This window comes from Atta colombica, unplaced genomic scaffold (genome assembly GCF_001594045.1).
Source record: "Atta colombica isolate Treedump-2 unplaced genomic scaffold, Acol1.0 scaffold35, whole genome shotgun sequence".
NCBI classification, from domain to species: Eukaryota; Metazoa; Arthropoda; class Insecta; order Hymenoptera; family Formicidae; genus Atta; species Atta colombica.
Genome location: NW_017259459.1, coordinates 1,880,067 through 1,897,583, shown reverse-complemented (window position 1 = coordinate 1,897,583; position 17,517 = coordinate 1,880,067). Strand labels below are relative to the sequence as shown.

At 28.4% G+C, this 17,517-nt stretch overlaps 1 protein-coding gene across 1 annotated transcript in view; it reads right to left on the bottom strand.

Annotated features, from left to right (window-relative positions):
- LOC108690717 overlaps positions 1-17,517 on the bottom strand; it is an 84,580-nt gene that overhangs the window by 29,152 nt on the left and 37,911 nt on the right. Inside the window, exon 2 of the mRNA XM_018198153.1 lies at positions 5,211-5,353. Within this exon, the coding sequence (XP_018053642.1) occupies positions 5,211-5,353 (143 nt within the window). The remainder of the gene's footprint in view (positions 1-5,210; positions 5,354-17,517) is intronic.

Sequence of the window (17,517 nt, the reverse complement as noted above, 5' to 3'; positions counted from 1 at the left end):
CTCTCTCTCTCTCTCTCTCTCTCTCTCTCTCTCTCTCTCTCTCTCTCTCTAATTTTTTCCAATTGGTTCCAATCACAAATTTTGTGTTAAGATTCCTCGTTTTATCCTTTATCAATAAATACAACGATAATCGAGCAGTAACGGAAGAAGACTTATCGATTATTCAAATCTACAACATCAACGGCATATTTCCAAGTGAGAAATTTCGTAAGGACGATGCAGCTTGCTGGCAAGATGCGATTTCATTATTTAGTTCACTGAGTTGAGCTCGCATCGGCTTACGTCTTGAATCTCGATCGTAATCCCGCGAGTTTCGGTATTCCTAGTAGAGATGGAAATCCACTTACAGAAATTGCTGCTGAGCGTTTTCTTTCTAACTAATTCGATTCACGAAAATCGTGACTGAAATTTATGACGACAGTGACATACTTGATACGATTAAAGTGTGCTTCAATTGGACAGTAATAATCAGTGAGAAGCAGAATATTATTAATGATTGATTAATAAATTATTGCGTGTAGATACATAGATAGGCTTCCTATTAAATAATAATTATTACTCATTGAAAATATAATTTTACAATATATCTACAAAGTCTTATAATTTAAAAATTATTTATGGGAATTAAATCATTCAATCAAATAAATTAACTTTTCCTTCTAAGCTTCATTTATATAAATACTAAAGACACTACTTATGAGTGACATCATTATTTTATCAGTTTTATCATACATTAAAGCATTAATTTTTTATATTTTTTGAGAAAAATAGTTTTCGTGCAAATTTGCTGAGAGATTATTTTGTAGATAACTCATTAGATACTCTTACGTGTATACTTTAATCAATTTTTAGATACTCATGAATTTCAAATTGCGAACAAAAGAGCTTGATACGGAGTAATTTAAGCACGAGTACTGGAAGCTGTAATTTAGCTACCTCTCACAGAGAATTGCCTTGAGTCTTTGTACGCGTGTGTTATCGAATCCTGTGAACTGACTCCTGTTCGCTTGTCGATCATGGCGCGACACATGTACATGTAGGATACTGATTGACACGAATAGTGAAGCTCCCTTTGACGTATATGCACTTTCCGCTCATGTGCTTAGTGTTTATGCATGGTGTTATGCCTGTGTTTCTATGTCGATCGTACGTCATCGTTGACAAGTTGCGGAGAAATCGTTTAGCTAAGCGGTCGTCCGCAGTCGCTTCGGATCCTACGTAACTGTGACGAGTACAGCAATACTTGTCGATATAAGTTAACATGATGAATAATGTATTTTCGGGATAATATAGCCAATTAAAAATATAATACATCTCTTATGCTTCGCGAGATCGTGGGTGTCATAAATATTACATTTTATGTTAGCATTTTATGTTAACATTTACTTTTTTGGGATTGTTGGGTTATACACATTTGCATTCAATAAAATAGTATAAATTACAAAATTTATACTGAATATGTCTATGTAAAATAATTTCGAAAAAAATTTTACACATGATTGTCGCAAATGTGGTAATCTAATATTTAGAAATTAATTATAGGAAAATCGCCATTAAAATTATAAGATTGATTACTTTTAGGTCATAAAATCATCCCGCAAGATAACGTTCTTAATAACATAGACATGTTCTGTCATTGGAGAAGATCGACTTTAATCCAGATTTTGCCTCAAGTTATCGTGAAAGTGATGAAGATCGAACGCTTTCCAATCTCGTCTGTTATGAATATGGATAAACTAAACTACTAGGTTGCATGAAAGAAAAATGTGGTAAGGTGGGAGCAAAGCGGGAATACAAGCGATATTTTTCAGTCAAATAACTCTCTGTTATCACATAGGAAAAAAAAACGATTTAATATGCAGTAGCTTTCAAAGTATAGTTTGTAGTTTAGAAATATTATTAGAAATATTAAGTTTATTTTTTAACAATAATAATGACGACCAGCAGTACCAGCAGTAATTATAATATTATAACTATTTTTTAATTAAAAGTTTATATAGTATAATAAATTTAAAAAATTGATGTTTTATATTTACTACGTAAACTATGTGCTCTGTTTATAGAATATCGAATTCAAACTATATTATACATATATTATATAGTTAAAAATTAACAAACTATATTATACATATAATAACTGCGAGTAGTTCATTTGGATTATTTGGAAAACAAGTTTATTAAAAAGTTCGATTTATTTGAGGAAATTATAGTAGGGAGCACTTAAATTTTTCATGAGAAAATGTTACCTCGACTCTTTTAAGCAAAAGTATGAAATTGACTGAGCCGAGGAATTCATGAAAGTTTGCAACTTTTTTTTGGAATAAGCAAAAAGCGATCCCGTTTTACGTCACATTCTCGAACAGTTTTCTAGTTTAGCATAACGCCGACGTGATAAGTTTCACAAGACCGAGTAGCTTAATAGATACGTCAAAGAAAGCAAGAGTAAGTGCGAAAAAAATAAAATTCGCTATATTTGCAATGTATAATGCAATGTATAAGAAGTTTTATGATTTATTGGTAATAATCTCGATAAATGAGAATCAGATATTAATCCAACATTAGGTTCAGTTAAAGTTTTTAACGAGATTATAAATTATAAATATATGGTAAAACAATAATTATAACAAATTACGATTTTATGAAATTATTATTGATTACAATAATATTACAAGTCAAAGATTAATTCAAACTTCGTGTCTGATAAAATATTAATGCATATTTTCTGCCGATATAATTTTCATTTTTGAGAAATGATTAAAAATATTTTATTTGAATATTACATTATATAAACATTACATTGTTATTATTATTCAATACAGTGGATTTATTTATTATTTTTGCATTTTTCGGTGACAAACAAATTTACTAATTTTAAAAAATTATATAAGAAGGAAATCTACATTTATTTTCTATTCTGCATAGTATTTTTACATTTAACCTGCAGTACATTTAACCTGTATCTAAAATAGAACCTGCGAGTACACTTTGGAGTATCCGGTATTATTTTGTTTTCTTATGCAAATGCAATTCAAATGCGCTTTAGAGAGTAGTTCTTCTCAGTTTCTGGTAGCTGGTATGATGATATAGATCACGATGTCGCAGATCTGTTTTGCAAACTTACGCCCAACCGTAGAAATGGTTCGGTAGGATAGAAATCCTACCGAAAGAATTATGGACTAAAATTAAATCCGTCGCTGTTTCCCTAGACTTATATTCCGCCTGATCCTTTCACGTCTTCCCTGAAATCCTCGCAAAATCTCTTTCAAACTCCACTGTGGATCTTTAGAGGCATGAATCGCGCAGTGACGAGTTTTCGCAAAGTATCTTTCTTTGTCACAAACACCTGAGTCGTCCAAAAGTAAGAATTGTATACAAGTCGTTTCTCATGGGGACGGATTACGTTTCGACAATATAATACATCCCTAGTTTTGTCTGTAATGTATCAAGAACTTTGGTTAGCAAACTACTAAAGAAAAATTTATCGTTTTATTCGGTTTATGGTTGCAGCGTATGTACATATATATGGAAAGAATTATTTTATTAAAAAAAAGTATTACAAAATTTAGCTAGCTACAGATTTATGTATAATTTTTGGCCCGTACGTAGCTAACTAAATTTTGAAATATTTTAGTAAAATATTTCTTTCAAAATATTTCAATTAAAAAATATTTTACATAAATCTGTAGATAGCTCAATTCATCGATATGAATTACTTAGATATTTTACTATTGATCGCGTCATGTCCTACTCGATGTGACTTAAAGGTCATTATCACCTCTTGTCATACCAAATTGCTGTTTAGATCCTTTCTTAACATGATTTTCATAAGTTTGCATGTAAATGCATATATTATCGCGTTCGATCTCCACTATATAAGTATCTATCACGGCGAGGAACTCGACATCGTAAAATGAGATCCTGACAATGTGGACGATATAAGCAGATTAATCTTCTAACTCATACACCAGAATCGACTATTGGTACTTTGAGTTAAGGAGCTTTAGATGAACTATTATTATAGAGTTACCTCGGAACCTTAGAATTCGAGTAATCAATGATCAACAAGTTCAAGCTTGTCCTCGAGTTAGACTACAAATGAACATATGCTTATAGTTAGCGTTACTAGACATCTATATCGGGGAAAAGATTCAAAGGATTTAAAAGAGATTTGCATTATATATATATATAGTCAATATATAAAAAATAGATGTTGAAATAAAGTTATGTAACCATGAAAGATATAATTTTTCTTGTCTTTTTAGTTTTGATCATATTGCTTAAAGAAATGATCATTAAGTTTTACTTTGTTGTCAGGTTGTAAGAAATTACAAACGTAAGAAATTACGAACTACAGCACTATTGAAATTTTATTTCTGATTTACCTTTAGTTGATACCAAATATCAAAATAACAGAGAGTTAATAAAAGTTTAATAGCAATATGGCACATACTTTCGTGGCTGGACGAATAACGTGTTATAATAACACCCTAAACCTTAACCTAATAGAGCGCTGAGAGATAAAAACGGGCCAAGAGACTCGAATGGCTTATAAGGAAAGTAACGTTGGATGAGGTGATTTCACGGTACGAAGATTTTAAACCCCAGGTTCTGTAAACTTTCGTCAAGAATGAAGTTTTCACGGTTTACTGCCACCTAACCTGGCATTTTCATTCTCCAGCCTCTAGAAGTACGACGGTATTGCCTAGCTCTAAATCTTTGTAGTAGAGCATTATAAAAATTGTAAAAAATACGTTATCAAATATATATATTTTTTTCTCTCTCTTTATCCGTTTACCATTTTATTGTATTAATTTTCTAAAATTGGATCGTATTTTAAGTTTAGCTTTTATAAATTTAAATTATTTTATCAATGCATCACATGATTATTTCTGCATTCATTCATATAAGTAATCTATTATGTGCATATAGATTTTTATGCAAATGATAAAGATTTCTTGTTTGTTATTTTGCTATTTTTTCATTTCATTCAATGAAAAAAACATGTACGTGATAAATATTAAACATCATAGTAAAAATATTTAAAAATTCTATTTTCAAGAAATACAATAATTGTGCAAAAAAGAATAAATAATTTAAAATAAAAGAATAAATGAAAAAATAAATAATAATAAAATAATAATTTTCGCGAAATATTTTATATAGTTCACTCAGTCGTTAAGATATTGTATTGGGAAAATTTATTTACTTACTTGAGGTATTTTGAACAATCGTAGGAGATTGGCAACCTGAATCGAAGTTACTGAACTCGCTGCACCAACGACGCCACTGATTACCTTTCGCACGGCAGTCTTGTTGCAGTGATATTCCGCGCCATCTATGTTGCTTATCGAACCTGGAATATATAATAACATGACACAATTCTGTTTGTAATTTATTTAAAAGTAATATTTCAAATTAACAAATTAATTAGCTTAATGATGCTTTTATGTATGTCAACGAGTTCTATGTCGACGAAATTTTGTTGTTGATAAACATGGGTATGAATTACGTTATTATAATAATGATATTGTTTTGTTCGGACCATCATATTTTCATCATTGCATTGAATATACTGGTCAATTAATCAGTATACGGTAATAATTTGTTTTGTATTGCGCGAATTGAGAGAGGTTTAATCAATAAAATATATGCCAACGATATGAATATCCGGTCGATACTTGCAGATGCAATTTGCATAAATTAACAAAAATTAATGACATAAGCAATTTGAATATTTCGTTCATTTATCCATTTATATCAATATCGAACCTATGGTTCTTTACTAGTTGAACATTGTTTTACATAAATAATCTGTACATACGATCAACACATTAAATTTTTATTCTATACATATATTTGACTATGCTGTGCCATTATATATCTAACATAAAATTAAAATTTTATTTATGGGTCATTCAATCGTGTTTTATTAGCTAATATCGTATAGTTATATTTTATGGAATGAAGCCGAATTTAATGAAATTCTTGTAACATGGTTTATAACGTTGTTTTTGCTCTTGTTTTTCTTATTGTTAGGACTTTACTCCACGCAATTTCACAGCATAACACCTGTTGAATCTACTGTTCTTATGCTGTTTGCTATTGATCTATGATTACAAAAGTAAATCAAGTTAAGTCTTGTTGCGTTATAACAATTTTCATGATAATACTTGGATAATTAGGCTTTTAAAACAAAAAATCGCTAACTATATTTTAAAAATTTTTAATTTGTGTCAATTTATTGTAGAGTATTGTATATATTATCTTATTTTTATAATTAGTATATGCAATATATATCGAAAGAAATATAAATGTATCAATTTATGTCTAATTGAAATATATTATGTAAGCTTATAATTATATAAGCATAACGTTTATACAATACAAACTGTCACTTGTAGCTAAATGTTGAAAACCATGTCAAAGAATTTCAAACACGAAATCGTTGTTTGCATAAGAAATTAACTTGTCACTTCTACAATTTTACACTTGAACGTCCTTCTTCAGCATCTCGTTTGCACACGTGGCTTGGAAATGTTTACCGATGAAACTCACTCTTATTTCTATACATAGCTAATGTAAATGTTTGCTAGAGGCTTAAGTGTCACGAATGTTGAAAGGGTGAGAGACGAGCAATTCTTTCTTGGCGGGTTTTGCAGTCCCTTTTTCTTTTGAGGTTCTATTTTTCTTCTTCTAATATTTTTTTCCTTGCTAAATGATGATAGAAGAAATGGTGATAGAAAAGCTTTCCGCGAGTGAAGTATCAACCAAAGTCAATTGAAACAAAATTTTTTTATTAGAAAACGTACTTATACATTCGGCTCATGAACATTAAAAGATGAATAAGAATAAGTTATTATAAGAATATTAAAATAGTATACACACAAATACACAAATAATATTTGGTTGTGAGTGATGCTGTTCGCACTTTTTTTTCGATCTCCATATGTTCTGCTTTGCGCTGGAAGACGAGACCTTATTTTCATGGATCTGCGCATATGATAATGTGTACTTCCTTCCTCAAGATTATAATTTCTAGAAACGAGATAAGCTGCGATATGATACGACGGACAATATGAAAAAGAGAAAGAGGGCGAGAAAATGACTATGAAGAAATTTTTCTTATAACTTTATTCACATGAATAGACGGATAAATTTGAAATGCTGTAAGATAAAAGTTCGTATAATAGAAACTGCAGTTAGTGCGATGATTTCTTTAATATATGCTACTATTTTAATCATTTAATTGGGCATAAACAAAATGTTACTCCATTTAAAATCTTACGATAAAATAAAATATTCATAAAAATTAATTAACAAAATAAAACTTCATCTTTTGACAAAACAATTATCAACTGATCTTTTGTCTAATAATATTTATTTGGAATAATAATATTCTATTATTAAACTAATAATCAATATAACATATTTATGTTAATAAGCGTTTCATACATATACCTATGCTGCATCTTAAACCTGTGAGAGGTTTATTATTGAAAAATATTTATTAATTAAATATGGCGTTAACTTATTTCTTATAAAACTTAGAAAATGAGATGTATTTTCTAGTAGATTTATAAGAATCATCATGAATGTGATACATTTTTTGGTAGGTTTTATGAGATGCAAGTCAGCATCATATTACACGGATACTTTTCAGTAATAAATCTCTTGAAAGTTTATAAAAGATGTAGAAATATCATTTATATAAGATACTTGTTTACCTTATATATATAGTATATTAAATTATAATTATCAATTTAATAATAAAATATAATTCCAAATAAATTATTAGACATGAAATCCAACGATAACAGTTCTGTAATATTATATATCTCACGTTATATACTTTATTTAGACTTACTTATTTTTTTTTAAGATTAATTAAAGATTAAAGTTTTTATATCTATTCTAACATATGATTATAATAAAACGGATTATAATATTATAATTAAAGTACGAAGATAATTCAAAAAAGTTAATTATAAAAAGATCGAATAGATAAAAAGTTAATATACTTTTATTCTATATTCATGTAACGAGTATCTATATAATTTTTTCGATATATTTTTATTAATATCGTTCATTGAACATTTTATTTAATATTTAATAGATATTAATAGGAAATAGAATGGGTATTATTTTACCTAATAGTTATAAAATTGTGATTTAATTAAAATTATAAATGTTACCCACAAACGAAATACAATAACATATATTTTCAATATTTTGCTTATAATTAGTGTACTATTGACTTTGTTTTCTCTCTCTCTCTCTTTCTCTCTCTCTCTCTCTCTCTCTCTCTCTCTCTCTCTCTCTCCTTTTCTCTCGGTCAATACGTTATTGCATTTCGTTTGCTTTATATACTCTATAATATTTTACGCTTGAAATATTTTATCAATTGAGAAAGTAAACAGTAGAGTTGCTAACCGTCTTGCTCGGAAAAGTATTCTCAGAAAAACTTACAAATTGATGGATCACTTGATCTATCGTTGTACTCATCGTAATTGGCAAACTCATTACGAAGAAACTTTAAAAAGCATCATCTCTAGTATGACTATTGAAACACTCATGTATATATTTTCCGGTATATTTTTAAGAATAAATAAATGTTTGTGTGAGAATAACGTGAACGTGAACCTGCATGGAAGAAATAAAACGAAATATTGAGATGCATGGATGTAAAAAATATATACAAACATTTTTACATATGAACGTGTTCGTCATCTCGATACATTTCGATATTCGATATATCCGCGCTCAGCGTTATTCACAACTCACGTTATTTGCAAATGTACTCCAACAATTCTGGCCGATGCGGATTATTCCGGGTCGATCGTCAACATTGTGAATATTCGCGCTCGTTTCTACACTAGGTGAATCGTCCTAATTTTCGGCTCATTGGCTCATTACTGAAATTGCGACAGCCGTTTGGCATCGAAAACCGCGCTATGGTCGGGGAATATTGAGTTACGCTATAGCTTTCTATCCTATTTCTGCAAAATTATCTGGATTATAAAATCATAATTTTTCCAAATTATTATATGATTTAATTCTATAGAATGTATTATATACATATACACAACTTAAATATTAACTTTAGAACAAATTATTTGTATATTAATCTTAGTTAATCACTTATATACTTAGGGACAACTTATTATTTTAGGGATTATTTTAGGATAATATATTATTTTACAGATTTTAACTTAATTCAATCTAATTTGATATTCGAGAACATCCAAGTTTAATTCACCGTTATTTGAATTTAAACAATGATGGTCTCTTATAGTGGCTGTCTCTTATAGTGACAGTAAAATAGCAACGACAAGCAAAAAGCATCTTTTCTTGCGTTCAAATATATAAACCGTATTTGTAAATCGTTTGAATTGAAGTACTTTCTAGTGTCGCGCGAATACGTATATTGGGAAAAAATGAGCATAAGAGCTTGCTGATGCTGCTTTGAAATTACCTCGTACGTTTTGCAAAGGAGCGAAATGGAATATATCAAATTTGCATGAGAATATATGTTACGAAATTCAATCCTTTTTAGTCATAGAAAGCTTCTTTAGCTATCATCCATAAACGAACATGCCATTTGTTTAAAAAGATTTATGACAGATTTTTTTATACTTAAAAATGAAATATTTAATGGTAAAGAAAGTAAGTTCAATTCATTTTTTTTTATTCAGTATTATTTAATAAGTAAAATTTCTTTTAACCTAATAATTAAAAAATTAAAAAAACACGTAAGTGTAAAAAATTGATAAACATAAATAAAAGTAAAAGTAATGTTAATAATAAAAAAATTAATTAAATGATAATAGCAAGAAATACAAATAATTTTTTAAAATGCATGCTTAGAATAAAACTTTCGCATCAATTTCTATAAAAATTTTATTACAAATTAAATTAAACAGCATCTATGTTTTGCACGCAACTAAATATATTTTATTTTCTTTATAAACTGTTTAATACAATAAACATCGAAGAAATTTGGAAGAATTCGTAAACAATGTTATTATATATTAAATCTTTTTTTTTTGGAAGTCTTAATATGAAAATGGTAAATATTTTCGAAACTGTTTATTTTTAGGTAGTTATTTTTATACCTTTGGTTTCAATATCATTTAGAATACACATTCGTTTTACAGTGCACAATTTTTTGCCCGTAAATCTTTACCATCATTACGCCTTCTTTTTCTTTTATCTCCTTTTCCATCCGGTCTTTAAGACTTTTTCTCATTCCATTCTGTTGGATGTTCAGGTTTATAGCGACCGTGTGGTTTATAGCAGGTAGTTGAAAGGTAATGTTACAACACAGTGACATAACACGATTCCATAGAGTTCGTTAATGAGTCTTTCATCTAGATGTAACGAAATGTCAGCAATTAATTATAACGTTTAACTTGATAATCTTTGTGCGTTCTTTCCGTTCGAGAATTGCGAAGCGAGAAATGAATGGAGGCACGCGATAGCAATGAGCATGCTCGCTGCAGATTGAATGTGTTGACGTTGGTTCTAAGCGTCGAAGTGAAAGCAATGAGAAAAATAAAACACGAGAACGCGCAGAGGGTATGTACGTAGAAAATTCGAGAGAATGAGTAATCGCGTTAATTTAAATCATGGGTCAAGACGTTATTATGCATCTCACGTAGAGGCTTCTTGACTTTCATGTTTTGCTCCTGCAAAATGTGAAAACGATTAGCAAATACAAGCGCAATGTAGTTTCTTTGAAACCCAAATGGAAATTGAGGACACTGATTACATCATGTAATTATACTCTCCTTAATTATTAATGTAAATTTTATAATATTATATAAACAACAATTTTCAATAATAACAAATTATATGTTAAATTGAGAAGCAATTATTATCATATCAGTTACATTAGCTTGACTTACCTATGATTAGAGACATTTTTAAGCTTTAATTATCCAAATAGATAGACTTTGCTTTTGCGTTAAATATTAACTGCAATTAAGTTGCTTTCATATTTTAAAATCTAGTAAAACTAAAAAAATGTCTCTAATCATGAATTTCAAATTAATATTGTTGCTATTATTTGTAAAAATTTTATGTTTTTCGTCAGAATTTATCTTGTATCAAAATAGAACTTTAATACGTATTTGTATATATCTGTTAGATACAACAATGCGTAATAAATGGAACTTAGTAATCCAACCTTATGTTACGTGAATTGCATTTAGTAGCATAACACGATATAGGAATGATGTGTCTTTAGTTCATTAAAATAAATACAGAGTAAATGTTGAATGTAATAAAGTATTGTGAGTGTTGTAAGTTTTTATTCTATCAATTTTTCAATAATGTTTTTATTAAGATAGATACAGTGCAATATAATACCTTTTACAATACAATATAATAACTTTTTATTTGAATATGATATTAATTTTTTAATTAAATTTCTTTTCTGTTATGATGAAGGAATTAGCATAGTTATATTTACTATATTTAAATCTTGTATAAATAACACATTTGTATGTAAATTCCTGACACTGTGATGTAGCATTACCTAAATATATATTTTGTACATATAACTAGTATATTTGCTCAGTTTGGTAAGACGGAAACCATAACACGGAATTACTCTGTCACCGTGACACAATCAACATCAGCAACAATTGCGAGCATCACTAAAATGACAGTAATTTGCAATTTGTAATGACGATAATTATCGTGAAATCAACATACAAATTGAACTCTGTAATAGCCAAATTAAATCATTTTAGCAGAATGTTTTCAGTAATTTAGCAATTTTATTGAACAAGTATAGTCTTATAGTTTTTAAATTGCTGAGTTTAATTTGCTGAATTACTGAAATTTAATTATTGTAGATATCACAATATCTTCGAGGTAAAATGCATTGAATCAAATAACAAGCATGCCACTAATTAGTACCCATAGCCATGCAAGTTCAATATCTATGCGCTGTACATGCTATGCATATTCCGCATTTCCTTTTGCCAGAGATTCAAAAGCAAATATCCCGCGACGCGGAGAAACCCGATCTTGCTTGATCATCATCCTTTATGCTGAACAAGTAGTTCATTTATTGAGTAACAATGAACTTATATTGACTGAACTATATAAATTATATTATTAGCGTGAGAGATCTTAAAGCATGATTTCTGACATTCTCTCATTTGCCGAATTCGAAATTATTATGACAATTAATACTTTTAAAAAATGTAATAAACAATTAATCTAAATAAAAGTAAATAAAATGCGTAAAATTTTATGAGAATTTGTTTCGTAAATTAAATAAAACTGAATATTAATAATTATGTGAAACGAGGAAGGAGACGTGGAAAGAGAGAGGGGGAGGGGAGAGGGAGGGAGGGAGGGAGGGAAGGAGGGAAAGAGAGAGAGAGAGAGAGAGAGAGAGAGAGAGAGAGAAAGAGAGAAAGAGAGAGAGATTCATATTACAGATAAACTTTATTGCATACTGAAGAAATAATTGTAAAGTACATTATAAAAATACATTATAACTTTTTTAAACATACTTTTTATTTTATGCTTTTTTAAACAAGGTTTAAAAAAAACGTTTTTTGACTTTGTAAACAATCAAATCATCTTATTCGAGGTGCACTCAAGAAATCAGTTTACTGACACATGCTTCGATTCCCAGGACACTTTCCGCTCTGGAAGACAAGATCAGGATTGCCTCCCATTGCGGCCACATGGAGCAAGCCCATTTGATTCAAGTACTTTAATAGAGAGAAAATGGCGCGTCGTGAACAGAAATACCTTTGTGAATAGTCACGCTATTTGGAAATAATCAGAAAACTTAAATGGCTATGCGAACATTTTAAAAATAATTATTTGAAAGCATTTCTGTATACTTCTGGGATGATTATTTTAATTTTATCTTTTTCATATTTCGATTTATTTTACAGTTATATTACTATTATATTAGTTATTCTACTACTTCGCACTGTATAAAAATTTATACAAAAATTATTATATAATTTTTTGATATTAAAATGTGAGCGTGAGATAATGAAAAAATTATATTTTATAGCGTTACGTATTCTTTTATTCCTAGTTACAATTTTTTAGTATCATTTAACAAAAAATAGATTTAATAATTATAAAATGTCTATTGAATTTAAAAATTATATTTTTTTTTTGCGGTATCTTTTTGCTTTCAACCCATACGTTATTTGATGCTTTTTAAATCTTCCTTTTTTGAGAGGAAAAATATTTAGATAATATATAATGAGTATAAATAGTATGAAATTTATTATCTAATATATATATAATGCAAAAAAATTTTTCTAGTTTTTCATATTTTAAAAGAGATGAAAGAAAGCGAGAAAATTTCATTTTTTTTTATTTTTACGCCATCTTGCGTCAATTGAAAAATGAGCTAAGAAGGAAGAAGTGAATCAGCGAACCGATGAAACGAGGAAACTCGTCCAATTTTGACGTAACGAAGCGAAAGAGGAAGTCCGTAGCTCGTAGCACAATCGCCCTCGCAACAAGTAATTCGAGAAACGATCGATGAAACCTACACCCTGGTAAAATATTCTCGATGTTCGTTTCGTGTTGGAGTTTTGTCCATTCGATCTCGATCTTGATAAGACTAAGTTTTTGCGAAACTTATTGCCCCTTTCGCAGTTTGTTTCGCAACTTGTTTCTCTTTTTGGAGAATATATAAAATCGTCGATGGAAAATTCTCTCAACATAGATTAAAAATGTTCTTCGATTTACGATATAAGAACTTCTAATTAGTATCCTGCTACGGATATAAAAAAATACATCCTAAAAAGTATATAAGTATATATATAATGATAGAACGAAAATCTAAAAAAGCACTTGTATATAAAGCACGCACATATAATATGTAATTTTATTTACTATTACTTATAATTTTTGTAACGTGTATAAAGTAGAATCAAAATGATAGCAATAAAATATATAATATTTTTGTCATTGCAAATAATATATATTTTTACATATCTATGATAAAAATTAACATTTATATTATACATATATATGAAATATAAATGTTTATAAAATTAACTTTTCTTATACTTAAATAGTATAAATAGTATAAATAGCTTTTAAGAGTAGTCACTTTTATTTTCTTTGTATTTGATCAAACAAATATTCTAATATTTTATTAGAGTTAATGGGGTAATATTTCACGTTTACAATTAGTTTATAATTAGGCACGAAATAGGTACCGTTATTTCTTCTTATTCTAGATGAGGCATGCATTGTTATAACATCAACTATTATTGATAATTAAAACAAACAAGTTCCTTAACTAGTAACTGTGTATCGTTAGCTATACGATAATCTCTAATTAGTGTCACGTTAATTAGTACAACGTAATAACCAAATTAATAATATACCTTGTTGACAAATGAATATTATTTGTGAATATCGACAGAATTGTTGGTGTTTTATTTTTTATCAGTATTCGGATCACTCGATTAAGTGATTGATATAAAATATTTTTTAAAATCTATCAAATATATTTTATAATTAAATTTAAAATTAATTGATTATAAACTATACAAATGATTCCATTTTATAATACAATTTCTAGAATTATATTTTCACATGTTATTTTTTGTTTTTCTTTAAAAAATATATTTTTATGTTAACATAATGTTTATGTTTTATGTTTTTACTCTTTTGTCTAATTGATAAAAAATTCCAAGATTTTAATGACGTCTTTGACATTTTAATGACGATAAAATCGTCATTAAGATATTATTACGATGTCATTTGATGTCACCTTGCTATTTGAAATATTATAATTTATTACAGAGAATAGAAAGTTACTTTTTAAAAGTAACAAGTTACAGTTACTCGTTACCGATTTAAAAAAATAATTCGTTACAGTTACATTTACTTGAGAAAGTAACTTTTCGTTACTTTTTTAAAATCGATGATCATCAATTAGTGAATGCCTAGAGGCTAATCTCAAGTACTATGAATGGCTTATATTTAATCCAGCCATGTCCAATCGTGTGCAAAGTAACGATAAAAGTAACTGTAAAATTCATTACCGTTACTAAGAAAATGTAACTATGTTACCATTAAAATTACAAAAAAAGTAATGTAAAGTAAATTACTAATAAAATTGCGAAAAAAATAATTTGTAATTGTAACTTCGTTACAAGTTACTTCCATTCCTTGGTTTATTATAAGTTTGTAATAATTTTATAAAATGACATTTATTTTATATTCAAAACCATGATTATTTTATTATTATTGCACGGAAATATAAATTTAATCAAAAATATTTTGCATGACGGAAGAAAATATCACACTCATCTAGATTATTACACTCTTGTGTATATATTATCTCAAATTTATAATTACCAACACAATTACCTATATATTTGTTGTTCGGTCGATTTCATCCTAATAATTTCTCCCAGCTGTGTTAATAGCAAGTACAATAACGCGATCGATAAATAGAATTTTTTATTCCTCAGAATTTTTACTCCTGCAGAATAATTGTTTGAATAATTTTAAAAGCTTCTAATTGAGATTGCATTATTCTTCTGCAATTCGTAGTATGGCATGAAAATTAATTATGAAATTTGTAAGGATAGAAACAAAATTCACTTCGCATTAATTATCTCTTAGCTCACCTTGTCCTGAGATTTCCACCGCTTCTTTTGTTTTGCACTGCGCTCACTTATTAGATTCCAATTCATAAGAGAAAATTGACGACGGCCGATTAATTTCCTCATTAATATTCAATAACTTTTCTAAAATTAAAAGACATCTTTAATTTTACATGCCTTTCGCGCGTGATAATCGTTATGTTTGCAGCAACGTTGTGTAATTGTTTTTAATCTTTTTGCACTTATATCTTTCTTTGACATTCGAGAAAATTACGTAATCTGCGCGAATACTTCCGTGTTATGTTTTGTCTCCGAAGTTACTTTGATCGATATAGAGGGTACTTTGGTCAAGGTTCATAACTTTGTTTTAAACTTCAATGAGAAAGAGACTCGTGATTGATCCAAAGTAGAACGAGTTGCATTCAAATTGCCTTCTCTCAGCAAGCTCGTAAAAAGGAAAACGAATACAAAGTGGTAGAATTCTAATTTAGAATTTATTGTCGAGCTGTCGACTGTTTTTCTCCCAGTTTGCAAATAGCATTTTCATACATACAAAGTCAAGTTTTTAATTAATCAAGTTTACTTTCAGCGTTTAGATAATTGATTTGCTTTGAAGGAACTCAATGTAAAGATCTAAATCTAATTGAATTCGCAAGTACGATGTAAGATAAGATATAGTGTTATACTGACTAATTTGTCTATCATGCAAAGCCTTTTTGTGTAAATGTAAGGAAAGATACATGTAACAAAACAACTATATTGACGAAATAATTCTTGTACATTCTCGGAAAAAATAGAGAAAAGGAATATTAAGGAAAAATAGTATTCGACGTGCACATTGTGGCAACTCAAACGTATTCCGAACATGCAAACCACAACCCGACAACCGTTTTATGTGGTAATATGCGGTGACTGATTCGTTATTCTAAAAATATTTCTTTAAATAAATGTGAATAATCATGTAAATATGACAAATTTGATAATGAATATTTAATAATTGTTTGCAATTGTAGTATACGTATATCATAAAATATTTATTTATAATAAAATTATCTATATGATTACCAACTATTTCTATATTAACATTATTAGTTTAACAATAAGATATTATTCAGAAAACTCACGCATATACATTTTATTCAAGTTAATGTAAATATATTTTTAATATAAATTAGTATAGGTGCATATATACGATTTAATGAAATGTCTATTATAGAATATAAAATTGAATTAACAATGATAGAAATTTAATTTAATTTTTTTTCGTGATTTGCTATAAAATCGCTGAAATTACTTTTTTAAATAGTACTTATATAAATTACTTGGGAGATTAAAAGGAAAATAAAAAATATTTTTAGAAAACGATGATGAAAATGTAAGAACTTATAAAAAATTTACCGTAAGCTATGGTAAGCTGTTAATATCTTTTTGTAAATACATAATGAAGTACATAACGGAGCGAATACTGTATCTTGGTTAATAAGAATAGGCGAGAAGCGGTTGTATCTTTTATGAGAGCCGAGCTCGTTAACTCATAAGGCGTATGGCTGAGTAGATGCTACATTGCTTGGTAAATAGCGAACCTTGTTAATGTAAATGCTGCGACATTCTCCTATCTTTGTTAGAACTTTCTTTGGAATAATGACAAAGGAAGCAAATTCAGAGAGTGCAATTCCGGCCCGAATCGAATATACAACGTTGCAAATTAACATAGTCGTTTATCAAACATGCACATCTCATCATACGCACAAGTTTAGTGAATGCCACAGCATACATGACTATCAATGCATTATTTGAAATAAATAATCGAGATAATAAAATATAAAAAATATTGAAAAATATATTTATTAGAATTAAATAACGAAATGTTTTTACAGAAATTAGTTTTATTAGAACTCTATTA